This window comes from Coffea arabica, chromosome 6e (genome assembly GCF_036785885.1).
Source record: "Coffea arabica cultivar ET-39 chromosome 6e, Coffea Arabica ET-39 HiFi, whole genome shotgun sequence".
Lineage (NCBI taxonomy): Eukaryota > Viridiplantae > Streptophyta > Magnoliopsida > Gentianales > Rubiaceae > Coffea > Coffea arabica.
The window spans coordinates 62,446,232-62,471,901 of NC_092321.1; the positions used below are offsets into that span (position 1 = coordinate 62,446,232).

The 25,670-nt window shown below is 36.5% G+C and overlaps 3 protein-coding genes and 1 long non-coding RNA gene across 10 annotated transcripts; all 4 read left to right on the top strand.

The window, feature by feature from the left end:
* The first annotated feature begins 1,364 nt into the window (after positions 1–1,364).
* LOC113696721 (histone-lysine N-methyltransferase, H3 lysine-9 specific SUVH1) lies at positions 1,365–5,808 on the top strand. 3 transcript variants are annotated; one of them, XM_027216110.2, is made up of 4 exons: positions 1,569–1,874; positions 2,053–2,155; positions 2,318–4,559; positions 5,495–5,808. In XM_027216110.2, the coding sequence occupies exon 3, from the start codon at positions 2,342–2,344 to the stop codon at positions 4,529–4,531; it is 2,190 nt and encodes a 729-aa protein (XP_027071911.1). In that variant the 5' UTR covers positions 1,569–1,874; positions 2,053–2,155; positions 2,318–2,341; the 3' UTR covers positions 4,532–4,559; positions 5,495–5,808. The 3 variants fall into 3 exon arrangements, with proteins under 3 accessions (XP_027071901.1, XP_027071917.1, XP_027071911.1); XM_027216100.2 differs by having other exon boundaries at positions 1,365–1,874; positions 2,053–4,559; XM_027216116.2 differs by having other exon boundaries at positions 1,513–1,874; positions 2,053–4,563; positions 5,495–5,520.
* A 107-nt stretch (positions 5,809–5,915) lies between these two features.
* LOC140009704 (uncharacterized) lies at positions 5,916–6,218 on the top strand. The gene is made up of 2 exons (XR_011817227.1): positions 5,916–6,051; positions 6,146–6,218. It is a non-coding gene; the product is annotated as an uncharacterized lncRNA (long non-coding RNA).
* Positions 6,219–7,757: 1,539 nt separating this feature from the next.
* Positions 7,758–14,584, top strand: LOC113696739 (probable protein S-acyltransferase 3). 3 transcript variants are annotated; one of them, XM_027216129.2, is made up of 7 exons: positions 7,758–8,480; positions 9,475–9,654; positions 9,736–10,044; positions 11,682–11,903; positions 13,464–13,689; positions 13,828–13,936; positions 14,273–14,584. In XM_027216129.2, the coding sequence occupies exons 1-6, from the start codon at positions 8,385–8,387 to the stop codon at positions 13,932–13,934; spliced, it is 1,140 nt and encodes a 379-aa protein (XP_027071930.1). In that variant the 5' UTR covers positions 7,758–8,384; the 3' UTR covers positions 13,935–13,936; positions 14,273–14,584. The 3 variants fall into 3 exon arrangements, with proteins under 3 accessions (XP_027071930.1, XP_027071923.1, XP_027071935.1); XM_027216122.2 differs by having other exon boundaries at positions 13,464–13,936; XM_027216134.2 differs by lacking the exon at positions 11,682–11,903 and having other exon boundaries at positions 13,464–13,936.
* A 2,925-nt stretch (positions 14,585–17,509) lies between these two features.
* On the top strand, positions 17,510–23,962 carry LOC113696752 (probable protein S-acyltransferase 4). Of its 3 annotated transcripts, none has more exons than XM_027216139.2 (6): positions 17,512–18,216; positions 18,889–19,083; positions 19,333–19,641; positions 20,071–20,292; positions 21,841–22,408; positions 23,486–23,962. In XM_027216139.2, the coding sequence occupies exons 1-5, from the start codon at positions 18,154–18,156 to the stop codon at positions 22,369–22,371; spliced, it is 1,320 nt and encodes a 439-aa protein (XP_027071940.1). In that variant the 5' UTR covers positions 17,512–18,153; the 3' UTR covers positions 22,372–22,408; positions 23,486–23,962. The 3 variants fall into 3 exon arrangements, with proteins under 3 accessions (XP_027071943.1, XP_027071940.1, XP_027071939.1); XM_027216138.2 differs by lacking the exon at positions 23,486–23,962 and adding an exon at positions 22,979–23,351 and having other exon boundaries at positions 17,513–18,216; XM_027216142.2 differs by lacking the exons at positions 20,071–20,292; positions 23,486–23,962 and adding an exon at positions 22,979–23,351 and having other exon boundaries at positions 17,510–18,216.
* The last annotated feature ends 1,708 nt before the right edge of the window (positions 23,963–25,670 follow it).

Below are 25,670 nucleotides of genomic sequence, written 5' to 3' on the forward strand. Positions count from 1 at the left end.
GAAAGTCAATACTAAACATAATGTTTACAAAATGAAGAAAAATAGTAGGATATAACTAATTAAATCACTTGTTAATTGTCCATGATGTAACGAATCTAATTTGTAAACATATTTGTAGCATATTACCCTAATTTTTTTTATTTATATCTTATTCTCGTGAAATTCTACTTATCCCAAAATGAATTAAATATCTTTTATTTTGTTCTTTTTTTAGTGGAAGAAGCTAAAATGGCAAAAAATGAAATTTTTTCTAATTAACACAAAATAAATAAAATAATTTGTATTAAAAAAATTCAAATATTACTTTAAAAAACAAAGCTTAAATGCTCAGTGGTGTGTAGGTTAGATTGAAAATAGTTACATTAATTATAAATAAAGGAAAAAAGGACTTTTAAGAAAATCTTATATTTTTTCATGATTTTTGCTTTCCCTCAATTCCACCCCACTTTTTAGATAGGAAGTGCAGTGACACGAGCTAACTTTATTTTAATCTTTCCTTTTCTGTTCTTATCTTTTTATTTCTCTCCTAAAAAATTAAAAACCTTATCCATCCATTTTATTTCCTTTCTTCTCTATCCTATTCCCTTTTCTTTCCATCATATCCCTTCAAAACAAATAGTTGGTGAATAATGAATAATCTGCAATTATGTAAAAATAAAGGTTTACGTTTGGCTGCAAATACTAACTTAACAATACCTATTATGGTGGTTTTATATTAGAAATTACTCTATGTGAAAAGTACAACAGTTACATAGACTCAATTTAGGGTCTCACTCATTATAGAAGGATTTTACAAATATTTAACCATTTGGAGTGAAGGAAAAAGGAAAAGAAAAGACACCAGTTGACAAAAAGGAAAAGAGAACAAAAAAAGGAAAAATGGGATATTTTGTTGCAAATGTGGCAGGAAAAGAAACAAAAACATCAAGTATTTGTTAATCGGAAAAAAATGAAAAAAAATTTCAAAAAAAAAAAATAATAATTTCGTCAAATTTGGTACATTTTCCTTCTATTTCCTTCACTTCCAAATGTACCCAATACAAAAATTTCAGATAATTTCAGAAACCTCCCTTGAGGTTTCTAATAATTTCACATAAATATCTTCTAATATTAAAAATTACACTGACCTCCCATTGATTGACATGTTTAATAACAAAGTCAGACCCTGTCATAAAAAGTAATCTCAAAAGTGAAACAAAAGTACTCGCGCACAATTTTCTTCCAAATTTACCTTCCTTATTTCTAGAAGAAAACAATTAACACTTTTGATAAGGAAAATGCCAATAAAAAAAGAAAGAAAGAAAAGGGATTGCCATTAGTCTGATCCTCTCAGGACATTGCTAAGCCTAAGAAGAGCTATTGGTAATGTAAACCAATAATGTGTCGAGCCTCTTTCCGACCTGGGTTTAATTGCCATGCCTGTGCGCGCTCAATTGCATTTTAGGAGCAGGACAACAAAGCGAAGTTTACCTCAAAAACGCCAAACTCTGGCCCCCACGTGTATTTCACTGTGACACTTGCGAGTAGTGTGTATGTACTTATTATTCTGCTTACAATTGCTAAATCTCAACTCAACACTTGGAAAATCTGGTCCTCTTCTCCCCGTCCTCCTCTGGCTGCCTCCCCTGAAATTTGATCTCCTCTCACCAAGATTGGACCTTTTTCGGTATCATATTTTTTTTGGGGGGGGGGGGATTACTTTTTGGTTTCTCCAAATTTCATTTTCGCGCATAAATAATTTATGCACTACTTGCTGCACAGGGCTTCTCTTGCTTTTACCCTTTCCATCCCGAAACCATTCCGATCTCGTTTGAAACAGCCCATCTTTGTCTTCAATCACGATTGAGCTCCCAGGGTCTTCCACTTTTTAGTAGGTACGTTTCTTAGCTGAAATTTTGTGGCTATCTGGGCTTTTAGGGCTTAACTGAAAATTTGGGGGTTTCTGCTGTTCTGTATTGATTTCATCATAATTTGAATTGTGAGTTTTAAGATTTTTTCCCCCTCCCTCATTTACTTTACTCTGCTCGTGGTTCTCTGTTTTTGCATGTGCAGAATAGCTCTGTTTGTACCTGCAACTGGGGCCAAAGCTTGCACCTTTAAAGACTTGTGCTTTGAAGCCTATGCCTTGATGTTGTTTGCTGACTGCCTGAATCATGTGAGAGGCTATTCGTCCTCTTCCTCTCGCTATTGTTGCTCTTTTCTTTGCTTTTCTGAATAGTATAATTGTGAGGTATCTCTACGGCTGTTTTTGTGGTCGTTTAAGCATAAAAAAGAGCTTCTTTTTTTTTCGGGTGGGATTCTAATCTCAGGTTTGTAGGTGTAGGGGAGGTTTGGGGGTGTAATGGAGCAAGGTTTGGGTTCAGATTCAGTTCCTCCATCAGGGTCTATTGATAAGTCTAGGGTGTTGGACGTAAGGCCTTTGAGATGTCTTGTCCCAATGTTTCCTTCCTCTCCTGGCATGGGCTCCGTGTCAAATCCCCAAGCTACACCTTTTGTTTGTGTTCCTCCAACTGGTCCTTTTCCACCGGGAGTTGCACCCTTGTACCCATTTTCTGTTTCTAATGGCTCTCATAATCGCCAAAACACCACCCCTTCTGGTGCACCCAATCAACCGGGGCTTTATGGCTTCGGTAACACTACGATTCCCTCTCCTGTTCCACTGAATGCCTTTAGAACTCCACAAGGTCCATCCGCTAATGGGGATGCTGGACCTTCGAGGAAGGGCAACAAAAATCGCGCAATGCAAGGTATAGTCATAGAAGATGATGGTTACAGTGATTCTCAAAATCAGAGTGAGCTGTATGCGAGTGGGTTTAGCATGCATGTGAATGATGTAGAAGATGGGAGCAGTGGAAGGAGGCAAAAGAATGGTGGTTCGCAAAAGAGGACCAGGAGAGCTCAGCAGCACCTTGATTCCTTCTCAGAGGTTGATGTGGATTCAGAGGCTAATAGATTCCTCACTACGTTTGGGCTTGTGGAGTTGGATCCTGATAGAAAATCTAATGGTGATAGGGAGATTGTGCAACGTATACTATTGGTTTTTGATCTGCTTAGGAGAAAACTTACCCAAATGGAAGAAGCAAAAGATGCTACTCCAGGATCTACAAGGCGCCCAGACTTGAGGGCTGCAACAACCTTGATGACAAATAAAGGGATCCGGACAAATATTATGAAAAGGATCGGTCATGTCCCTGGGGTTGAAGTTGGTGATATTTTCTTTTTTAGGATGGAGCTGTGCCTGGTAGGGTTGCATGCTCCAAGTATGGCTGGGATTGATTATATGAGTGTTAAACTTACCTTGGATGAAGAACCTCTGGCAGTCAGCATTGTATCATCTGGAGGATACGATGATGAGGGTGATGATGGAGACGTCTTGATTTACAGTGGCCAGGGTGGAGTCCAAAGGAGAGATGGTCAGATGTTTGATCAGAAGCTGGAAAGAGGCAATCTTGCCATGGAAAAGAGCCTGCATCGAGCCAATGAAGTGAGAGTCATTCGGGGCTTGAAAGATGTTTCTGGTTCAACCGGAAAGATATATGTTTACGATGGCGTTTATAAAATCCAAGAATCGTGGACTGAGAAAAATAAGTCTGGCTGCAGCGTTTTCAAGTACAAATTGAGCAGAGTAGCTGGCCAGCCTGCAGCCTTTACATTGTGGAAATCTATCCAGCAGTGGAAGGGCGGAGTTACTTCACGGTCAGGAGTCATACTGCCGGACTTAACTTCAGGGGCTGAAAGTCAACCTGTTTCTCTTGTTAATGATGTTGATGATGTAAAAGGACCTGCTTATTTCACATATATTCCAAGCCTTAAGTACTTGAAGCCGTTCTCTTCACCTAAATCTTTTACAGGTTGCCATTGCCTTGGTGGATGTCAACCCGGTGATTCTAATTGCCCTTGCATTCAGAGAAATGGAGGCCATGTGCCCTATAGTTCAATTGGAGTCATAATGAGTTACAAACTTTTGATACATGAGTGTGGCCTGACCTGCTCATGCCCTCCTAATTGCCGGAATCGAACATCTCAGGCCGGTCTGAAAGTCCGTCTTGAAGTGTTTAAAACAAAGGACAGAGGTTGGGGGCTTAGGTCTTGGGATCCAATCCGTGCTGGGGGGTTTATTTGTGAATATGCAGGAGAGGTAGTTGATGCATCTAGGGTAGGTGAGCTTGCGAGTGAACATGAAGATGGCTATGTTTTTGATGCTACTCGGGTATATGAACCAGTGGAAAATGTGCATGATGCTTCAAGTGAGTCAGCAAAAGCCCCATTTCCACTTGTTATTAGTGCAAAAAATAGTGGGAATGTTGCTCGCTTCATGAACCATAGCTGTTCACCAAATGTTTACTGGCTGCCAGTCTTACAAGAAAGCAACAACGATTCATATCTCCACATTGCTTTCTTTGCTATCAGGCATATACCTCCTATGCAGGAGTTGACATTTGACTATGGGATGATTCAATCTGACCAAGCAAGTTATAGGAGGAAGAAATGCCTGTGTGGATCGGCAAAGTGCAGGGGTTACTTCTACTGATGATCAGAGTGGAGTACTTTTACTGAAGGTAGGTAGGTTCTGTTTCTGAAATGCTCTTTTGGCTTTTGTTTGTATATTGGGATGCTCAAATTTACTTTTCAAGGGTTATTGTATTTACTGTAAAGACAGTGGTTTCTTGTGCTAACAATATCAATTCCATGCTTTTCATGGCCGGTCAATTTGGCTGAGATTGTCCATTTGGTCCCCTTTTGTTCACTAGTTCTTTTGGGCACTCGACCTATAATTATGCAAATACAGATGTCATGACTTGATGTAGCTTCATCATTCAGACATGTAGCAAAATTTTACTTGGTTGAGAAAAGGGTTTCATCTATGGATCATGTTTATCTGTGAGTATGCTTTGGTTTATATTTCATCATGTCATGGATTGCATTGTGGATTGAGTCAGATGCCTTCAACGGTTGATAGCTGACTTACCTTTTCACTGTTTTCTACTCATAGGTGACAAAAAATTGATTTATCAAAAGAAAATTAGTATTTTATTCTTCTTTGCCCAACATAGATTTCTATGTGGGCTGCTTTTTTGAATTTTGGTATAGTCATTTAGAGACATCAGATGTTATCATGAAAATGGGTGCAGCTGCTGATTATTTTCCCTCTGGTTGATTTGCTTTTCATTTTCCGTAATGAGAAGCAGAGAGAATGAATATCTTGATTGCAATGATTTTGATGGGGTGCTGTGCCCTGTTGTCAATGTCTAGGCCAATTTTGATTCTGATTACTAGGCTCTCTGTACATTAAGATTCAGATCAAGGTATTTGTTGGTTTTTGATGAGAAGCATTTCTGACATGACTTCTATTAGGAAAATTTTGTTATTTCAAAGAAGTTGCAGATATGCAATCCATTTAAAAAATTTTGCTGCAGGAAGTATGCTGTGATTCTTGGTGGAAAATTTGTTTGTTCTGAACAATTTTCTTACATTGTACTTTTCGTTCTTTCAGTCATATTGCTAGTTGACGGGAGGAAAGATTTTGCATGTACATGGACTGTGCGATCTGCTGGAGCACATTTTGTTTAACTCTTTAGTGTATTTGGCAGTGCAGGTATGCGGTTCAAAAAGTCTATTATGTAATGTAGCTCAGAGTCTGAGTAAATCTTTGTAATTTGTGTAGCTGTTCAATGTACAATGTACTTGTAATTTAGCATTGGAGCATGCAACCCAATGAGGTGGAGCTCTCTCTTGTTGTAATTTATGTTTGGCCAGTCTTGAACATCATACTTGTGGGGCTTATTTATTTTAAGCTGTTCCTTGTTATCGGCCTTTTGTACTTTGCATGTGACTTCGCATTTGACTAGTTGAGGAGAAGGCGGAAGAGTAGTTGCTGTGTATGACATTTTTTTTGGTCTAGGGCTAATTGTGAAGCGTGTATTTGCTTGCGAATGAAACACACCTTGTCAGAGCAAAGGTTTGCTTAAGTGGCGGATAACTTGTTCTTGTGATGTTGAAATGGGAAAATCTCCAGCATAGCAAGTAGATAAATGAGAGGCTTGTAGAGAGGTATTGTCTTGTACTTTTCTTGTTTGTGCTTGTTTTGATCCATAACCTCGAGAAAGGATGGCGTGAGCCATGTATGCTGATGAGTATCTCTCAGATTGCTGAAGAAACATTGTGGCTTGCGTACGAGCATAGGGCGGCAAGCTGAAGCTGTGAGGATGACTGGAAAATACAGGTTTTCCAATCCTCAGCATTCGGCATCTTTTATGGTGACTTTTTGAGGTTAAACATGTTGTTTCGAGTCTGATATTCCGTCTGTCTTGGATGTATAGCCTATGATGGCATCGAATTTTTTTTTTTTTTTTTGGGTTTGATTTGTTATTTTGGTGCCCATTCTGAGGTTCAATGTTACCAATTGGAGCTGTTAGTAGCTTTATTCTTGGTCTGATGATATCCCATCCCGTGGAGTTGAATACTAAGTAGGAGTCCAGCAATCTTGGATAAGGATGACTTCTTGTGCTTGGAAACCAAACCAAACATGATACAAAGAAGCAGAATTGTAGTTGTAGGCGGTCGGGAACTCAATTTAGCCTGGGTTTGTTTCTGGGACTTGAGTGGAAACAATTTCTTCTGGAGATACGTGAACCCAGTTTCGGCCAAAAAAAAAATGAAAAGAGATTATAGCTGCTATATAATTAACAAAAATACTTTTGTTTTTGGAATTATTTGACAAAAGATACCTTTTTTTTAATGGGATAATTTGACAGAAATGCCCTTTATCATCAATAATCCCACACATGCTAGTACAAGTGTGTAGGGAAGTGGTACAATTAGTTTTGGTAACAGATTAGTCCAATTCAGAAAAAGTACTATTAAAAAAGTATTTGGAGAAGTGAGATGATAATTTTCTTTCATATATGCCCTTTTCTAATTGTACTCAAGTTGTTTTAGTAAAGAATAAAATAATTAATAAAAGTCAATAGATATACGTCAAATTTGAAAAGATGTAGCAACTATAACCTGAAATAACAATAGTCTCTGCACATAGTTAATGCAAATTGTAATGGCCATAATTTTGTGTCATTTGTAACTAAAGACATAACTAACTCTATAATGCTATTAAATTGTTAGTATAAGCATCTAAATTTGGGTAAAAAAAATTAATCTTTTTTATTTTAGTTGACGAGGTGAAAGTAAAAGTATTGGTGCAGAAAATATACAAGTCTTAGTCAACAAATCAACAACAAAAGGCATTAATAGTTTTGTCTGAACACAAGATTCAACAAAATAAGTCAATCAGAAAATTCTTCTTTTTTTCTTGCTCATAAACTCTATCTATGCAGATTATCTAAGGTTGTCTGTCCTGACCATTGTCAAGTGATATCAATCACAAAAACTAGCTCAATCTTAGGATAGCAATTGATGCTATTTTTTTTTTTATTGTAATTATGGTTGCTAATTTGAGATGAAATAATCATTTTTTTTGTTTTATTAGTTAATCTTATTTATTTAGTGCCCTAACCATTATTTTTGTCAAATATCTATTTGTAATAATGCATAATGTTTTAGGGCAAAGTAGTACTTTCACTATATCTTATGCAAGTAAGGGGTTCAAATTTCTGATAAAGGAGATTAATATAATTTTTAAAACTTCAGGGGAGGTTTCTAAAATTATCCCAAAAAAAATGGAGGGGAGGTAAGCATGTACTACTAGTAATAGTAGTAGGTATGTATGCCTGGTAGCCACTATGGTGGGTGAGCATGCAATGCAATGTGTCGTTAGGGTCCCGAGAGAAAAATGCGGTTGATATCAGACACGATACAGAGAAAAAGAAGAGACCGTTGCGAAACTTCCAACTTCCAAGGCGACAGGAAAAAACACAAAAAAGGAGAAAGCTAAGACGAGAGAGTGGCCTGACTGGGATGTGATTGATTGGGCATTGGGAGGGGGTCATTCGGGCAGAGCAGCAGCGGAAGATCATTAGATTTCCCTCAAAAGAAAACAAAGAAACCACAGGGGAGGGGTCATTTTGCCAACCGGGGGGGTTGGGTCGGTGGAACGAACCACTGAGAGAGAGAGATTTGTTGGTTGGATATTTGTTGTTGTTCTTCTTCTTCCTTCAATCTCCCGAGAATCTCCAAATCCCTCCCGTATGCATTCACCACTGCTAGCCCCCTTTCCCTCAATCTGCCGCTCTATTCACCCATGCCAAGACTTTTTGTTTTGCATGTAAACTTATCAACCAATACATATATCATTTTTTCCTACATATGTATATTTTGTTTAATCTTTGATTCTAGAAGAAGAGGGGAGATCTGATCATCCGGACAGAACACCTCCCCACTCCCGCCCCCCCAAAGAAAGGGTCCCAGAGACCGGGACGATATTCTGTATCATGACTGCAGCACCACCTTCCATGCACGAGCATGACCACCACCCTCCGTCTTCCAAACCCAAGAAAAGGCTTTATCAAGTATGGAAGGGCCGAAATGTAAGATAATATGATCCCCCTTGTTTAGCTGTTTCATTTCATCTCTCCCCCCCCCAACCCCACAAAAAAAACAAAAACACCATCTACATCGCACGTTCAATGTTTTCATCTGTCATTTCTACTCTTTATCTGCAATAGTTTGATCATTAGTTCGAAACAATCTTTCTGATGCTTGAAATCCCTTTGATAATTTGTTATCCTACAGTGCCGTTCGAGGAAAGGTTCAGTAAAGCACTAGTAATCTGCCCAATCTTTTCTTCAGTGTTCATTGACTTGCTGTCCAATTCATGCGTAACTGTTTCGTTCACATTTGCACGTTTTATTACAGTGCTTAGAATTGCCATCACTTGGCTTCCCGCCACAGATGAAATTCTGAATCAAGTTCTTATGTTCTGCAACACTCTGCATTTCCATTAGTCCTTTTTTCTATTGGCATAAGGAGAACCTGTCCCTTGCCTCTTGCTTCTTTCTGTTCCGCTTCCTTTTCTCCTTGCCAACACCCCCCACCCCCCCTCTTCAAAAAAAAAAAAAAAAAGCCTCCTCAGGCCAAACTTTTTTTTAGGTGCTATTTTTCTCTTTCTCTCAGCATTTAGAGCTTATATTAATAGGCACAATCCAGTTAGTTGGTGCTAAGCTGTCTTCTGTGTAAACAAACACTAAACAGATTGTCACTTTAAGGGATGGTACGTTTTGATTCAGATTGTTTGTTATTGTCTTCATAAGCCTTGAAACGCCATATCACCTTCTACTCTACTATTTTTAAATGTCTAAAGATACATCTCTTGCACTAGTGAAAATTAAGCTGCTCTCGATATTAGTTCTAAAGTAGCAAAATAGTTATATTGTAGTTTGTCTTTTTACTCAGTTCTCTTTCTTATCTCAGATGTACCCCCTCCATGCTTTCATGAAAATTTTGCATTCTCAGAGGGGGAAAAAAAGTTGAACAAACATTTGCCATTCTGCACAGTATCATGACGTCTTGTTCTGATTTCAGAAATTCTTGTGTGGAGGGAGATTTATCTTTGGTCCTGATGGGTCATCAGTTCTTTTATCTACCTTCCTGATTGGGGCTCCTGCATTGACCTTCTGTATGAAAATGCTTCTGAGGTTGTCAGAAGTTGATGATGTTTATGGGCATATTGTGCTTCTTGTGGGATTCATCCTTACAGTACTGGTAGGCTGAATCATAGTGTCATTTTGCGTAAAGTATATTATGTCACAGGGACCCCAAACTAAACTAATCCCACTTATACAGGATTTGACTTTTCTCTTCATGACATCTGGGACAAATCCTGGAATAGTTCCTAGGAACTCCAGGCCTCCTGAATTAGAGGATCAATTTTCCTCCTCTTCTGCATCTATGGAGTGGATAAGTAGTGCAACTCCCGATATAAAATTACCAAGAACAAAGGATGTGCTCGTCCATGGTCAGACTGTTAAAGTCAAGTACTGTGACACTTGTTTACTATATCGCCCACCACGTGCTTCACATTGCTCAATTTGCAACAACTGTGTCGAGAGGTTCGATCACCACTGTCCATGGGTGGGTCAGTGTATTGGGATTGTAAGTTGTGCACCTTAAACTTTTGACATTGATGGTTAAGATGCATTTACTTGTCTTGCAAATATTTAATCCATCCTTCTAAAGTACATCTTTTTCGCGTTTAGCTTTTCCATTCCAATAACATTAGATTGATGGTTAGTTGTCCTTTTTGAGTGGTCATTTTGGTTAAACTCTTTTTTTCTCTTGGTAACTACAATGGCAGTGGCAGTAAGGAGTACTAATCATGATTGTGATAGGCTTTCGATTGTCTAGCTTTTTTTATGGTTCATTGTATTGTTGAGTGGTCATTTGGTGAAACTCTTTTTTTTTCTGTGTAACTACCTTGGCAGTGGCAGTAAGGAGTTAATCCTGATTGCGATAGGTTTCCGAGTGTCTAGCTCTTTAGTTTTGATTGAACCCTCTGGCAGATCTTACTTGACTTTATTTTCGTGTAGAACTAGAATATGTTAGGAATAATTGGTTCTGTCCATAACTATTTCCAGAAGGAAGAGATAAGTGATTTGCATTGATTAGGAATAACTCATCTCAACTTTTCACAGTTACTAAGATAAACTAGAATATGGAAGGCAAATAAATATGGTCCTCTCGCATGGATTTGTGCTTTCAACCATTTAATTATTTAATAATTTAGTAGTTGGGCATTCACATTGTTTGGATTCAAATCAATAGTGAAGAAGTTTAAGCTGATCAGTCCTCCAAGCTTGAAATAAATGCTCTAGAGTTATCATTTTCACATACTTAATCATGCAATTTCCTAGAATTATTCTTACAATTTGAATTTTTATTCATGTATCAAGAAAATTAGTAATGTACTAAATTGATTATATTCCATTATACATTAAGAGTATTATCTTCTTTGTAATTTGTACTTATTTAGTTCAACATACTAAAAACATGTATACTTTCAAATTATTTCCTCTTCATGCAATTAGGGTGCTTTCATCAAGTCCAATTAATCAAATGCCTTAGGTATTTGAGAGGGAACTAATGCATTTGAAGAAGTTCTGAATCCGCTTGAATATGATTTGTAGCCATTTCTTAAAAGACAGAGAAGCGAGTATTAAAACGTGTTCAGAAGTGCACCTTACTAGTAAGAGTGTTCACCAGGGATAGTACATTTCAATGGAAGTTTTTTGCCTTTTAACAAAGCAGTCATACACTTTTTGCTGTCAAGACTTCAAGATCTTTTGACACTAATCATGGGATTCTTTCACTTTTTGAAAGTGTAGAGATTCAAATTGTTGCAGGAAACTAGAATGTGCTTTTATGGTTCAAAATGCTACTTGCACTGTGAAACATTGATTGAGAAGTAACAGATAGCACAAGAAACAAGTGAACTTTGCACGCTTATTTTACCAGAAGAAACCGGTTGGATGGACGTGGATTCATTCATCAAATATAGGACGTGTTTTTTTCCTCCTACATTATCTTACACTGTTGTTGACTTGCTTTGTTGCTTTACCAAGCACCTGACTTGCTTTGTTTTTCCCCCTATTTTTTTCATTTTCTGATGTACCATTGAACAAGAATTTTCTCAAACTTGTTAAGACATTTGATTCTTCCCTAACATTATAGTGCTGTCTTCTTCTGTTCTTGGATGTAATTAACCTGCCAATTGAATGTTGACTTGGTTGCAGCGTAATTATCGGTGCTTCATCCTGTTCATTACAACTTCCACAACTTTGTGCACATATGTCTTCACCTTTTCGTTGTTGAACATTATTAAGCAACCAGGAAGCATTTGGCGGAGCATGTCAGAGGATATCATATCAGTCATTCTAATAGTATATTGCTTTATTGCTGTCTGGTTCGTTGGTGGACTTAGTGTTTTCCACTTTTATCTCATGTCCACTAATCAGGTTTTGCTCTAACCTCTTTAACTATATGTTCTTTTGAACTAAGGATAATAATAGTCGAGTATTATCTGCTTCGAGTCAAAGTGCTACTATGACAATTGAACCTTATTTTCATGAGATGCATTAGTGGTGATACATATTGTTGTATCTCTCTATATAGGCAGAAGTCCTTGTCTTTGTTAGGAACGACATATATTTTGTACTTGTGTATAGCTTTTATGCTATGCTAAACTATCTGGATTAAGCCTCTTATGAAAGTTAAATGGTTAATTATCTTCAACAAGTATCTCTATATGCTCTAATTTGATAGATTATTTGTTTATTGCTTTTTATTGTCCTAAATGGCTGATGTTTTATAGCTTACAGTTGGGTCTATTTGATGCATTTCTTTTGTTGTGTTTTCTATTTATGCATCAAGATTTCTGAACCACATGTTTATTTTTAAAGAAGAGAATGCATTGCATTCAAGATTCTAACTGTAAAATGAAGAAAAGAAATTTAATGTATAACTGTGTAATTTTGGATATAGTTAATACTCGTATTTGGTTTGTTTTCATAACTGAAATTGTTAAATGGATGTTGAAAAACCAGACTGGATAATGCTTAAAAAGATTGTTTTCCAGAAAAGGGAAAGGAAAATTGTTTGAACGTGTTCAACTTCTACCATTGAAAGCACCAATTAGACTGTGACCAAGTGCAAATGTCGAGAATGAGGAACATAAAAAGTATTGTGGAGTGAGGCAATTAAAAAACACTGATTGATGTGGGTTGAGAAAGAATTAAAAAAGACTGATTGATTTCCTGGAAAGAAAAGTATGCATAGCTAGTTCCTTCAGATATAAGAAAGCACATGCAAGTGATGGGAGCAAGAAGTTCATTGTATACACACTGTCCACTAAGTCCACATTCCTGAATGCTCTTTGACTCCTGTGAAAGGAAGCAAGCTAGGATAGTGCTTTCAAGGCCAAAGGAAATCTCATATGTACATTGAACTTAGGTTGAAAAAAAAGACCATCTCCATTGTTGGCATGATTAGTTTGTCATTTCGATCAGTAGGAATGGTTCTAGTATTAGGCTAATGATGTTTTGAGCCATGGGACATGGTACCATTCTAGAAGAGAATCACAAGAACGCTTTTAGATTTTAGCAGCTCACCAACAGTTAAAGTAAAGAAACTGCAACCGACGGGGGAAATGCATGAGGTTTTATGTTGTTCATGTTAGGATTTGTTGCTAAGAAACAGCAGGTCTTTTTCCTGTTTCATTCTCTTGTGACTTTAATTTTCCTTTAGTCTTGAATTGTGTTTTGGTATTGTTATTTCTTGAAGAACTGACATTTTTAATGTCAGTGAACACTTCCACTTTCTAATTAATCATGGTCTGCTGTTAAGAACGTCCACATTTGTGTTATATCTTAAAAGCCAAATTCACTTTTAGCTGTATGGATGGCATGTATTTGAAAAACAATACTACTTTCTATGACGATGCCCAATACCAATATGTTCTTCTCCATTGAAGAAGAAAATGAATGTGTGCATTAGCTCTGATTCAGATTTGTTAACAGACCACATATGAGAACTTCCGTTACCGCTATGATAAGAAGGAAAACCCATTCAATCGGGGGATAATCAGGAACTTGAGAGAAATCTTTCTCTCTAGGGCTCCACCAGTGCTAGTGAATTTTCGAGAATGGGTGACTGAAGAAGATGATACATACAGGGGATCCATATCTCATAAATTTTGTGGGGATACTATCAATCCTAAGGCCATCATTGACATAGAAATGGGAGGTAAACATAGCAAGGATAGTCCTTTCCCTCTTCCAGACATTCTGGAGAAGATTGATTATAATGGCATTAGTGATAGCTTGAAGAAGGAGGGAGGTGAAAATATTAAATTTGATTCCTTTCTCTTTGCTAATGCTCAAGAATTGAAAGACCCACAGTGGAGAACCAGGAATGAAGAATGTTCCACAGATGATGATAGGTCTGACAACAGCTCCCAGAGGGCTTCATCAGCAGTTCTTCAAAGATAGAGGTATTCTGCTTCCCTTTTGTTTTTCAAAAATATTCACCACTTTGTATGCCTGATTGGTTTAAGATGCAATAAAGCAGTGTCATGAACAAATTAAATTCCTATCTTCATGCTCTGCTGAGGTCTCTCACCAGCAAAATTATAATTTCTGCAATATTTTCCCCTGAGTGAGACCTTTGCTTAGCTAGTCTAGGCATTACACCAGCCTATAGAGGAAAAGCTTGCCAATGTTCTTTGTCATCTAAGAGAATCTTACTATTTGGCATGTAATCTTTTTGATCTAGCGATTCTTATGATCCAATAGTACTTACAGTCGACCTTTGTGGTATCATTTTTCAGGTATGAATGGATAATCTATGGGGGCAGGTGTAACTCGTCTGATGTCCACATATGATGGCTGTTTGTGAGAATGGATGTACGTTGAAATGGCCAAGGCAAGTTCTTATTGGCTTATTGCCTTCTTGATGTGTGGGTGTAGGAGGGACAAAGTGCACGAGAAAGATGATGGTGGAAAGCAGAAGGGTACGTAATAGTTGATTGTTTGGACTTCGTATAAAGGATACTCTTATATGTTGAAAAGCAGACCAAAAAAAAAGAAAAAAAAGTGAGGCCATCTTCTGGTAAACTGTTTGGTAACGACATGTTTTTATATTCTTTTTTCTTCTTGTTCGTTTCGTTTTCCTTTTTTCCTTTTTTTTTTGGGGTGGGAAACTTTATTTTCTGGAAACACGTCTCTCTCTCTTTTTTTTCTTTTGGTATTGTAGTGGCTAAAGAGACACATTTTAGACTATGTAAGAAAATCCATTGCTGATATTATGTGGACATTAAACTTCTAAGTAAAACTGCATGCAATGTTTTTTTGCAGCATGTATGTATACGTTTAGACCGGAAGGGAGAAAAGGGAAGAACATGGGGGGGTTTGATAGCGTTTGTTCGTTTGGGGCTGTTATCAGAGTGTTGTTAGATTCGGACCGAACCGTGTCTCCGACCTGTGAACTGACTTTCTTTTACGAGTTGATTCGTAGTACAAAATCGCTTTGGTAAAAAATCAAATAAAATTCGATTAAATCAGTGATCCGATTCGACTGATTGACCTAGTTCTCAAACTTTTCTTTCTTCTTTTTTCCAAATATTATTTGAATTACATAAATTGTAACGCTTTTATTCATTAATAAAAATAAGAAAACGCTACCTAATTAGTGTAAATACCAAAAATAAGAACGTAGCCTGAAGCTCTTGGGCTGGGCTGATGCAGTTGCGTCCTGAATGGTTGAAAAAAGGGAGCAAAGTGATCGATTAGGTTGGACCTGATACTAATGTAGAAGCTCCGTCTGTTAGATTATTAGGAAACTGGAGGAAAAGCCTGAATTGAGCAGCCTCTACGCCAGCTCTGGGCTTAGCCTGGGTCTGGACAACATTCAATATCATCATATATAGTTACTTATAGTATTAATTTCTTTCATGTCCTAGAGGCACAAAAGACTGTCGTATCGTACACCCAAATTTTTTTTTTTTTTTTTTAAAAAGAGGAAAATTTATTTGGAGCTAACTGCAAAGAAAATGTCCATTTCTGAACAAAGTACTGGTACTAAAGCAAAGGAAGCGTGTCTTGGAATCGAATAAATATGGATGATTGATGGGCTGAGACGTGCTGTTGTACCTACTTAACCATAAACTACTACTACTACTACTAAATCAAAGATTTTTTTTTTTCAATGTAACGGGCACATCTAATCTAGTTTAACTTACTTCTATTTCTAATGAAATAAAATCAAAGATGCTACATTTCGATTTTTTGAGTATGGCGCCAATTCCATGCATTGTCTTGATATAATCTAATCTGTAAAACTAAGCAACTCTACGTTAAATCATACGCAATTTTGCATACGTTATATGATTAGAAAGAAAGGCTATATACAAAAAAAAGACTAAAAGGTACTTTCATTTTTTCAATATGATAAATATTTTGGAATATCCCTAAATGGAAAGTACGATTATTTCAATGAGACGGAAAAAATACTACTAAGATAAATGAATAAGAGCACCTCTTTCCCTTTTAAAATCCAAATAGTTGTTGGAGGCTGCTCTGTTCTGAGACATGGAATTCATCGTCAGAATGCGACATTATTAATTAACATATATAGGAGAGGGAGAGAAAGAGCAAACGACTAGCCTTTGGGCTGGTGGCACCCATTTGCCGTATTAGAAGTGATTCTGTTTAAAAAAATTCAGACGGATGCGTAGTACATTCGTTTAGTTCGATGGTGATTCAATCTCCTCCGAGTTACCTTGGACCACTTCAGGTCCTCCCCTCCCCTTAATATAGGATAATTTATCGTATCGACAATATATATATATATATATATATATATATATATAAGAGAGAGAGAGAGCAGGAGCAAGATGAAACTGACGAAGAAGTTGAACTGGACGCACATTAATAAAAGAAAAATGATGGCGTGCCAGCACGTTGGCCGGTCGAACCCAACAACCCGCACACACACACATAAATCAAATGTTTTGCCTTGTTCTGTGGAGATGATGACTGATGATCAAATTAAGTAGTAGTGCTATCTACCTTCGGCGATGGAGTATGTGATCAAACCTTTTTTCAATTGAAATTAATCAGAGAATGTGATTATATAATTAACTAGTGTGATCAAATTAGTACTTTTGCTTCTAGTAGGAGTAAATCAATCTAAAATTTTTAGTAGGGGCAAAAATTTTAATTTTATTAATAACATGGATAAATTAGTCCAAAACTTAGTGATTTCATTATTTATAAAATAGGTAAATTTGTCAAAACATAATTTTTTTTTATTAGTAGGGGTAAATTTATCCAAAATTTAAGTTATTTTATTAATATGAGCGAATGATTACAAAGTTTAATTTTGTTAATAGCATAGGTAAATCAATCCAAAAATGAATTTATATCATTAATATAGGCAAATTAATCCAAAAGTTAATTTTTTTTTATTAGTTGGGGCAAAGTTATTCAAAAATTTGCTACGTTATTAATAGGGGCAAATTAGTCCAAAACTCAAGCAATGTTATATGAGAGAATAGTTTTGTAGTTGACATTATCCTACTCAAACGTAAATGAACTTAAAAATCGTTATCATCCAATCTCTTTTTCATTCGGAATAACTCATACCTTCTACCCATGAAATTATTATATCCCCATATGGAAAATTAATTCGATTAGATGGGATACATCATGCCAAGGTATAAAAACACTCTATTAAATATGCAACGCAATGATGTTATTGGATTTTAAGGAAACAACCCCAAAAACAGGTAATTCAAACGGAGCCATAGTTATTGGATTTTAAGGAAACAAAAAAGAATTAAAACATGATGTTTATGAAGCAGAAATAGCAATATAATAAAAAATGAAACAGAGAATGGCACAGAGTATGGGACAGAAGATCCGTTGCGTAGAATTAGTAATCTAATCCCGCCCTCATTCCATGGGATTACTCATTACTGCTTTTAAGTTTTCTTTTTCTTTTTAAGGGGAAGTCTACAACTATAGGCTAATACACTAGAGCTGGTAAATTGGGAACACCGATACAACTGGCATTGGGGAATATTTGGTTTCGTTGGGTGCCAGACTAGAAGACATTTTTCCCCACGTAGACGTAGTACATATGGAGGATTAAAGGAACGAGAGGGATAAGACAGGAGCATGGGAGCTGGGGCAAGAAAGAATATATAGCACTGTAATATACATACACAGATATTTCTAATTTTGTTTTGAAGTTTCCTGGGAAATTCCGTCCAAAAGGCAAAATCAAAGACAAGGAAGGTAAGCGAAAGGAAGGTAGCTGGATTTTGATCAATCCCAGCAACATTCCCTCTCCAACTCTCCTATTCTCTGCCAGGCCAGCCATCATCATCATCATCATCTGTGGAAACAAAAGACTTGCCCAATGCATCATATTGATGCATTGCCGTCATCACAGGCAATGCGTCCAATGCCTTTTTAGGAGAATCTCCAGACAATTACACACAAGACGGCCGCTCCTCCCAGGAATTCGGAACCCATCATTCTCGTCTGCCTGCCCAGCCCTGTTTCTTGTCGCCCACTCCAATTGATCAAGGAAAAAACTCCATGATTCTTAACCTCTCCACTTTTCTGATTTGTTAGATTGGTTCTGCCGTCTTCCTCTCGAGTGGTATACTAATCCCCGTGACAGAAAGTTTGCGTATTTATCGTCATGATGGCCCAACAAAAACCCAGACCAAGAAAGAGGCTTTATCAAGTTTGGAAGGGGAACAATGTAAGTTTGCTGCTGCTACTCTTCATCTATCTATGCATGCGTCGTCTCTCTTGTTTCTCAACTACTGGACTCATTCCATTATGATCGGAGCTTCTCATTTCACTGATTGTTCTAGTGTAGTTTATATATTCATCCCTTTTCCCAGTTGAATACGTGTAACATTACTTGTGTACACCACCTAATCTGGTATTTTCATTTACTCCTTAGCTACCATAACTCTGTCGGAAACTACTAGCATGTGGCTGCTTATTTTTTTCGCTTTTACGGTCGGTGGTTGTTAGGTTATGAGCCTTAACCGTTTATTAAACGAAAGTTCAAATTTTTATTACTTAAAATTTGGTTCACTTCTGTTTCACATATGCCCCTTTCATCATCAACTCCTAATTCATGCACAAGACCTCGGATGTCTCTGTTTCAGGACAAATACTAGTCATACATCTTTTGTATTTTATTCCGTTATTGATCCTTTCTCTTTATCAATCACTCACTCCCAAGTGTGGCGCCAACGGTGATATGTCAATCTTTCCGGTGATTGGTAGTGCATGTTGCATCTCATCCTCCCGTTCCGATGGCAAACTACATTGACTTCACTAAGATTGTACATGACAATATCAAATAGTTAATTACATGCTTCTCACCACTCTGGCTGTCATATTTTCCTTATGTTCTCAGAGATTCTTCTGTGGAGGAAGATTAATCTTTGGACCAGAAGTGGCATCTTTGCTGGTATCGACGGCCCTGATCGCAGTCCCTGCAATTGCATTTTGTATCAAAGTTTACTTCATTATTAGACATCACATTAAAGAAGGCAAACCCGCCATTTCTTGGTATCCCGTGCTTGTCATAGGATCACTTCTCACCTTGCTGGTAAGTGCATGTGATCACCAGCAGGATTTGCTAGTATTTACTTCTACTCTTTACAGTATACATCTACCTCTTTGCATTTTGTCATGTTTGGAGCGTGGGTGTTATTTCACATGACAATGTAGCTATATTCATTCTCCAAATAAAAAGAAAGAGATGAATATGTGGAGAGCTCGGGTCTTGGGCACCTTGGACTTGCACTCCTAAGAGTGGGACATTGTTGTGCTGACAATTTCTTAATCCCTAGTGCAGGATATAACTTTTCTCTTCTTAACCTCGAGTAGAGATCCTGGAATTGTCCCTAGAAATTCTTCGCCACCTGAATCAGTTGAAGCATATGATCTGAACACTCCTTCCATGGAGTGGGTCAGTGGCAGAACTCCTCATTTGAAACTGCCCCGATCAATGGATGTGATCGTGAATGGGCATGCAGTTAAGGTCAAATACTGTGACACTTGCCTACTTTATCGACCTCCCCGTGCATCTCACTGCTCCATCTGCAACAACTGTGTCCAGAGATTTGATCATCACTGTCCTTGGGTTGGTCAATGCATTGGACTTGTAAGTATTGAGCTTGCCTTATTTTTCCCAAGATCTAATCCAGAAACTGTCCATGAGGGACAGCTATTTCTGCTTGTTTCTTTTTAGGATCGTCAACTTTATTAGATATGTTAGAGTTCTATATAGTGCTTGTACTGAGGTTCCAATCAAGTATATGCGAGTTCTAGAAGTTTACCTTTACTTGTATATGTGATGCAACCAATTACCAATTTCAAATGAAAAATGTGAATGTTTAATATGAAGTTCTTTTAAAGATCCACTGGTCACTTGTTAAAAACTTTTCTTGAAGTATCCTGGAAGTAACCCCATGTTAGGCGTGTGGGACTTTTCTCTCCTCTCTCCTGCCTTGAAGTTCCTTAACCCCCCCAACCCCAACCAAAAAAACTCTTGTAATAGGTGACAAACCCTTTCCTGTTGATGTTTTTGCAGCGCAATTACCGTTTCTTTTACATGTTTATATCAACATCAACCGTCTTATGCCTATATGTATTTGGGTTCTCTTGGATCAACATTCTGCGAAGAAAAGGCGGTATCTGGAGGGCTATTTCACAAGATATATTATCAGATTTTCTAATTGTGTATTGCTTCATTGCCCTGTGGTTTGTCGGTGGCCTTTCAGTTTTCCATTTCTATCTGATCAGCACAAACCAGGTGATCATTATCCTCCACATATTTATAATATGTATAACATGTATCACACTTGGTCAAAAGCATAGATTCTCTGCATAATGGTTTATAGTTCAGTGAAAATTCAACTACATCTATAAAAGAGTCCATGTCATAGAAAATGGTAATAAATGGGAATGCTGAAAACTTGGTTGCCAAAGAGTGTGCCACAAAATAGTAGTTCAAGGAAAAAAATGATGAAATCTAGAGTTTGGAACTTATAACTGTAACACCTATAGCACTATGCCTTGCATTTGCAGCAAATTTTGCCATTTGTGTGAAATTTGTTGTGCTATTATACTTATTACTCAGCTTTCAAGGCACTAAAATCTCTCTGTCAATATGACAGCAACATGGAGGATGTCTGAGAGATGAGAAACATATTCCAAAGCAAGCTATCATTATCCTGCTTAAAATCCGACTTTTCTTCTATTTATCTGCATGAGTTTTTAGCACAGGAACAATGTATTCTGAACAAAGAATTCAAAAATCTTTGACTTATCTGAGATTTTTTTTTATTCAAATGATTTCAGATGTTAAATACCACCATTTTCAAGATATCAATTAGATCTGACTTATCGAATCAATTGCAACAAAGTTTAAAAGTTTGGTTGGCCTGTGTATAAACTTGAACTGAATATGCATTCAGCAATTAACTTTCTAAACGTTTAACAACTTGGTCAATCTTATCCAAACTTTTCCATATGGCATTTGTCACCAGAAGGTTAGAGTCTGTGTTCTCCAGGTTTCATTATGTCAGTGTAATATTACTTACTGGGTAGAAGACATCTATCCTCAATTGCAAATTCAGACAAGAATTTTACTTTATGGGAGGAGTCTGCCATGATAATGTTTATCTCTGTCAAGGATGGTAAATAAAAAGAATAGATCCAAGTTACTTTTTCGTATTGCATCTAACATTATTTATTAACCAATGAAAATGAGACAAGTTAACATACACCCTCATTGTTTCATTGAGCAACCTGTGCTAATGCGATGATAAATAAAAAGAATAGGAAAAATTTTCAGGATTCTTGCATTATTTAAATGATGAAGATTTACTTTCCACAGAGAAACTTGAAGTCACAATCCTTATCCTCGACACACCTCATTTGATGCAACTAGAGCAAAATCTTTTGAGCTGGGCAAATGCCCGCGAGAAAATGTTTCCAAAACAAATAAACTGATAGAGTGACTTCTATTGACGGATAGTTACAGTGTTCTGTCAAGAGGTCTGTTAGGAATTTTGATGCAGGGATGCATCATTCTACACCATTAGCAGGAAAGTTTTAAAATTTTCAATACATCAATTTAAACATATAAACTAGTTCATGCTCTCAATGGGGTGCCCCCTTTTTGACATGAAAATATCCAATCCTCCTCGCAAAGGGAAGAAGTTTGCTACCCCAAACTAATTCTACTTCTACAGTGGAGGCATTCTCAGATAGATTTTTAATTTGCTTCCTACTTCTTTTGGTAAATTGTGAATTTAAATCTCATGCAAGTCTTTAAACTGCTGTTCTTATATTGCAGACAACATACGAGAACTTCAGGTATAGATATGATAGGAGGGAGAATCCATATAACAAGGGAATATTTAGTAATTTCAAAGAAGTTTTCTTCTCGAAGATCCCATCTTCAGTGATTGATTTCCAGGGACTAGTTTTGGAGGATGAGCATATGGTGGTAGAGCCTACAAATTTGGATGATGTAGAAGGCGTTACAAGTTCAAAAGAGAAAATTGATATTGAGATGGGAACTAAGCTTGTAGAAGAGGGTGGCATCTCAATTCCTGAAATTTTGCGAAACTTGAGTTTTGATCACTTTGAGGATGATATCAGGAGCAAGGAGAGGGAACTCAATGGTTCTGATCCTTCAATATTTGTTCTTGAGCAAGAGTCAAAAGATTCTCCAAGGAGATCCACAATAAGAGATGAAAAGGCTGATCCTGAACCACATTTGTTTGTTGTCGAACAAGAACTAAAAGACTCTCCCAGGAGCTCCACAACCAATAATGGGGTTAAGGGGAAGGACAACGTTGATGACTTATCTGGCTTCACTTAAAGCATGAGTGTAGTAGCTATTCAAGTATAAAGCCAAGGTGACATTCTTGACTCTCTCTTTCCAATCCAAAATACTTTGACACGCTGCTTTTTTGGACCAATTCGCTGATAATGTATTTTGAGTTTTGGAACATGGCATATTGTAGTAAAAAATTTTTTTTTTTTTACTTATCTTGAATTGAGAGTTTCTAGATTGTGGCTATCATAAATTGGAAATCCCTAGCTGAAAAGTTCTAGAAAATAAGAAATTTAGCTTTGTGCCTTTGTTGAAAATTGAAAGGAAGCTCACCCAAGATGTTAGTAGTCGAACGGCCTATTATTGAACAGAAAAAATTAGAGTTCAAGTTGCTAAGTGCCAACATAAAATTAAATGCCAAAACTTCATCTGAGAAGAGTGCTAAGTTGTATGTATGAACATTAAAGGATGACTTTAGTACCTTCTTATAGCGAGCTATATGATAGGATCACAGATAGTCAGCAGCATGGAGTTGGTTAGATATATTTGGACTTTACTTCCTAATACTTTCTTCTCCCTTACTACTTGTCTGTTCATCCTTGACATACAATTTGGGGCTGAATGAAGTGATAGAATTGCATATGCTTTGCAGGTATTGCGAGCAAAAACTCCTTTGTCAAATATCAGTCAGTTGTTTAGACTGGATAATTCCTTTCTGTGAGAGCATCATTTGTTGCCTTCAGGAGGTTGCATCAGTTTTGAAAGCTTAAGGATTATCTGGATATTGATTGTTGCCAGATGGTAGCGTTTAATGTCTTTGAGATGGCTGCATGAGGTCCTCAAATTTCAGACATTGCCTTTGTGTTATTTCTAATGCCTGATCAGAATGATTAAGGGCTTTCAGATCTTTTATAATTAAACTCTTAAATGCACAGAAACGGATGACAGGCATGCAAGCTTGAATACTGTAGTTAAGTTGCTGACTGACTTTGCATATATTCATTTTATCTTCACTGTTCGTTCCAGTTTACCTCTTTTATCTTTTATTTCTCCATTCCTATGGTTCTGTGAAAGTAAGTTTGACAGAGATAGTAGAGGATTACTGGTATTGAAATTTTCTAGTCGAAGTTTTTTATTGGGAAAGATCCTGTTTATTCAGGAACAATCTGCCCATGGGAGATGTTGCCTGGATTTGTAAAGTATTGACACTTTCCGAGAGACTTTGTTATTGAAGCATTGGAAGCTGGAAATTTCAGCCTCAAATGCAACCAGTAGCAGGGGAAGATGTGACTCTATTGAGAGAATATCTGGATTTTCTATGGTGAAGGCCAGCCATCCGATAAGAGATCTTACAACATGAATTCAAAGGAGCGGAAGGAGGCACGGGTTGTATTTTACCATATGGTAGTTTTTAAAAGATGAATCCTAAAAGGACAGTTTATGACGGTAGAACTCTCCTTTTCATAAAAATTACCAGAAAGCGTGGGTTTTTGCAAGTAAAACATGGGACAGGTTAGTAATGTCCACGAAACCATGTTAACGTCGCTTCGTAATGTAATCAACAGGTTGGATTACGTCCTGCATAATGCAGATCTATCCACAGATTCACTGCTATATATTGCCTAGTTGTTATTCATCTAACACTAACAGTATATACACTGTCAGTATATTACATAACTATCATTCATCCAACCAATGATGGAGCCAAGGGGGGACAGAGGGGGGCCATGGCCCCCCCTAAGTTTTGAAAATTTTAATTCATAATATGTAAATATGTGTGTAAAATAAAATTGGCCCCCCCTAAATTTTTACAATTTTAGTTTATATTATGAGAGTTGAGATATATATATATATATATGAATTAGTCATCTTTGAATTAATTTTTTTCTTCAGAAAAAGTTATTTATTCTTTATGGTACTAATTATTTAACTTTCAAAAATTAAACATATAATTTGATGTTCCATAGTAAATTGATCCAATGTGATGTATTAGAATAAAAAGACCCAATTCATAATTGTTAATGGGCTAAAAAGACCCAATTCATAATTGTTAAAAGCAAGAACTAGTACGTCTAAAAATAGAACTTCGATATTTTGAGTTCGACATTCCAAATCATCATGAATTGCAAGAATTATCTGGTATTCATGAGTTATGTTAAGACTTGGTGAAAACAAAAAAATCAGTGATATATCCTCTTATTGACAAGTTTATTAGACTTGTTGTTACTCTTTTTATATCAACTGCAACTACAGAGTGGGCATTTTCAATTATGAAAATAATCAAGACAAAACTCCGAAACAAGATGCAAGATAATTTCTTGAATGATTGTCTAACTGTGTATATAGAAAAGGAAGTTGCTAAAAAATTTAGCAGTGATTCAATCATAGATGAATTTAGTTCTATGAAAAAGCGTAGAACTCAATTTACTTCTAAGAAAAGATATTGAAATTTCAAATTATGTTAACATAACTTTTATCTTTTTTCAATTGAAAATAGTTACATTTATATTACATGGTTATATATATATATAAATTGCATGGGTGACATATTGGAGAGCATCTTCTCATAATGTGCAAATTGGATGATTTGTGATGTTATAAGATATTTAATCAAAAGTTATTTTTTTTGTTAATTTTTGTTATGATTATACCGCATATTTATGAATAGACATACTTTTATAATTAAATTTAATATTTGATATTTTTAGATGTCATATATTTAAATAGAAGAAAATTATTTTGAACATAATATATTAAGATAATTTTATTAGGAAAAAATTTTGGCCCCCCCAAAAAAAAATCCTGGCTCCGTCACTGCATCCAACACTCATTTATCCAACACTAACAGTGTATACACTGCCGGTATATTGCATAGTTATCATTCATTTAACGCTGACAATGTATACACTGTCAGTGTAGGAAAGATTAATTATATATATATATATATATATTAATTTAAAAAAAAACTGAAAAGGGATTTTCAAAAAAAAAAAAAACTGAATAGGGTAAGTAAATACTAGAATTTTTATAAAAAAAGATTTGCATATGGTAGTAATTAGTCTACTACTTTCCAAACAAGTAGTAGTGGATAGAGGAGGATGGGATGAGTGGGAAAATCGAGGATGACAGAATATCCATCACACAAGACACAACGAGTTGAAGTGGGGAGCCAAGTCAGCAAATGTAATGGTCCTTACGGAGCAGTGGTACATGATGAGATCCGACGTGTCAAAACCCACTTAAGCCCGTAGATTTCTACTGGATCAGAAGATGAGATTCAAAATCTTAAATAATTTGTTTTGTTTTTTTGTTCCCTATTTGTAAATCAAGACAAGAATTGTGTG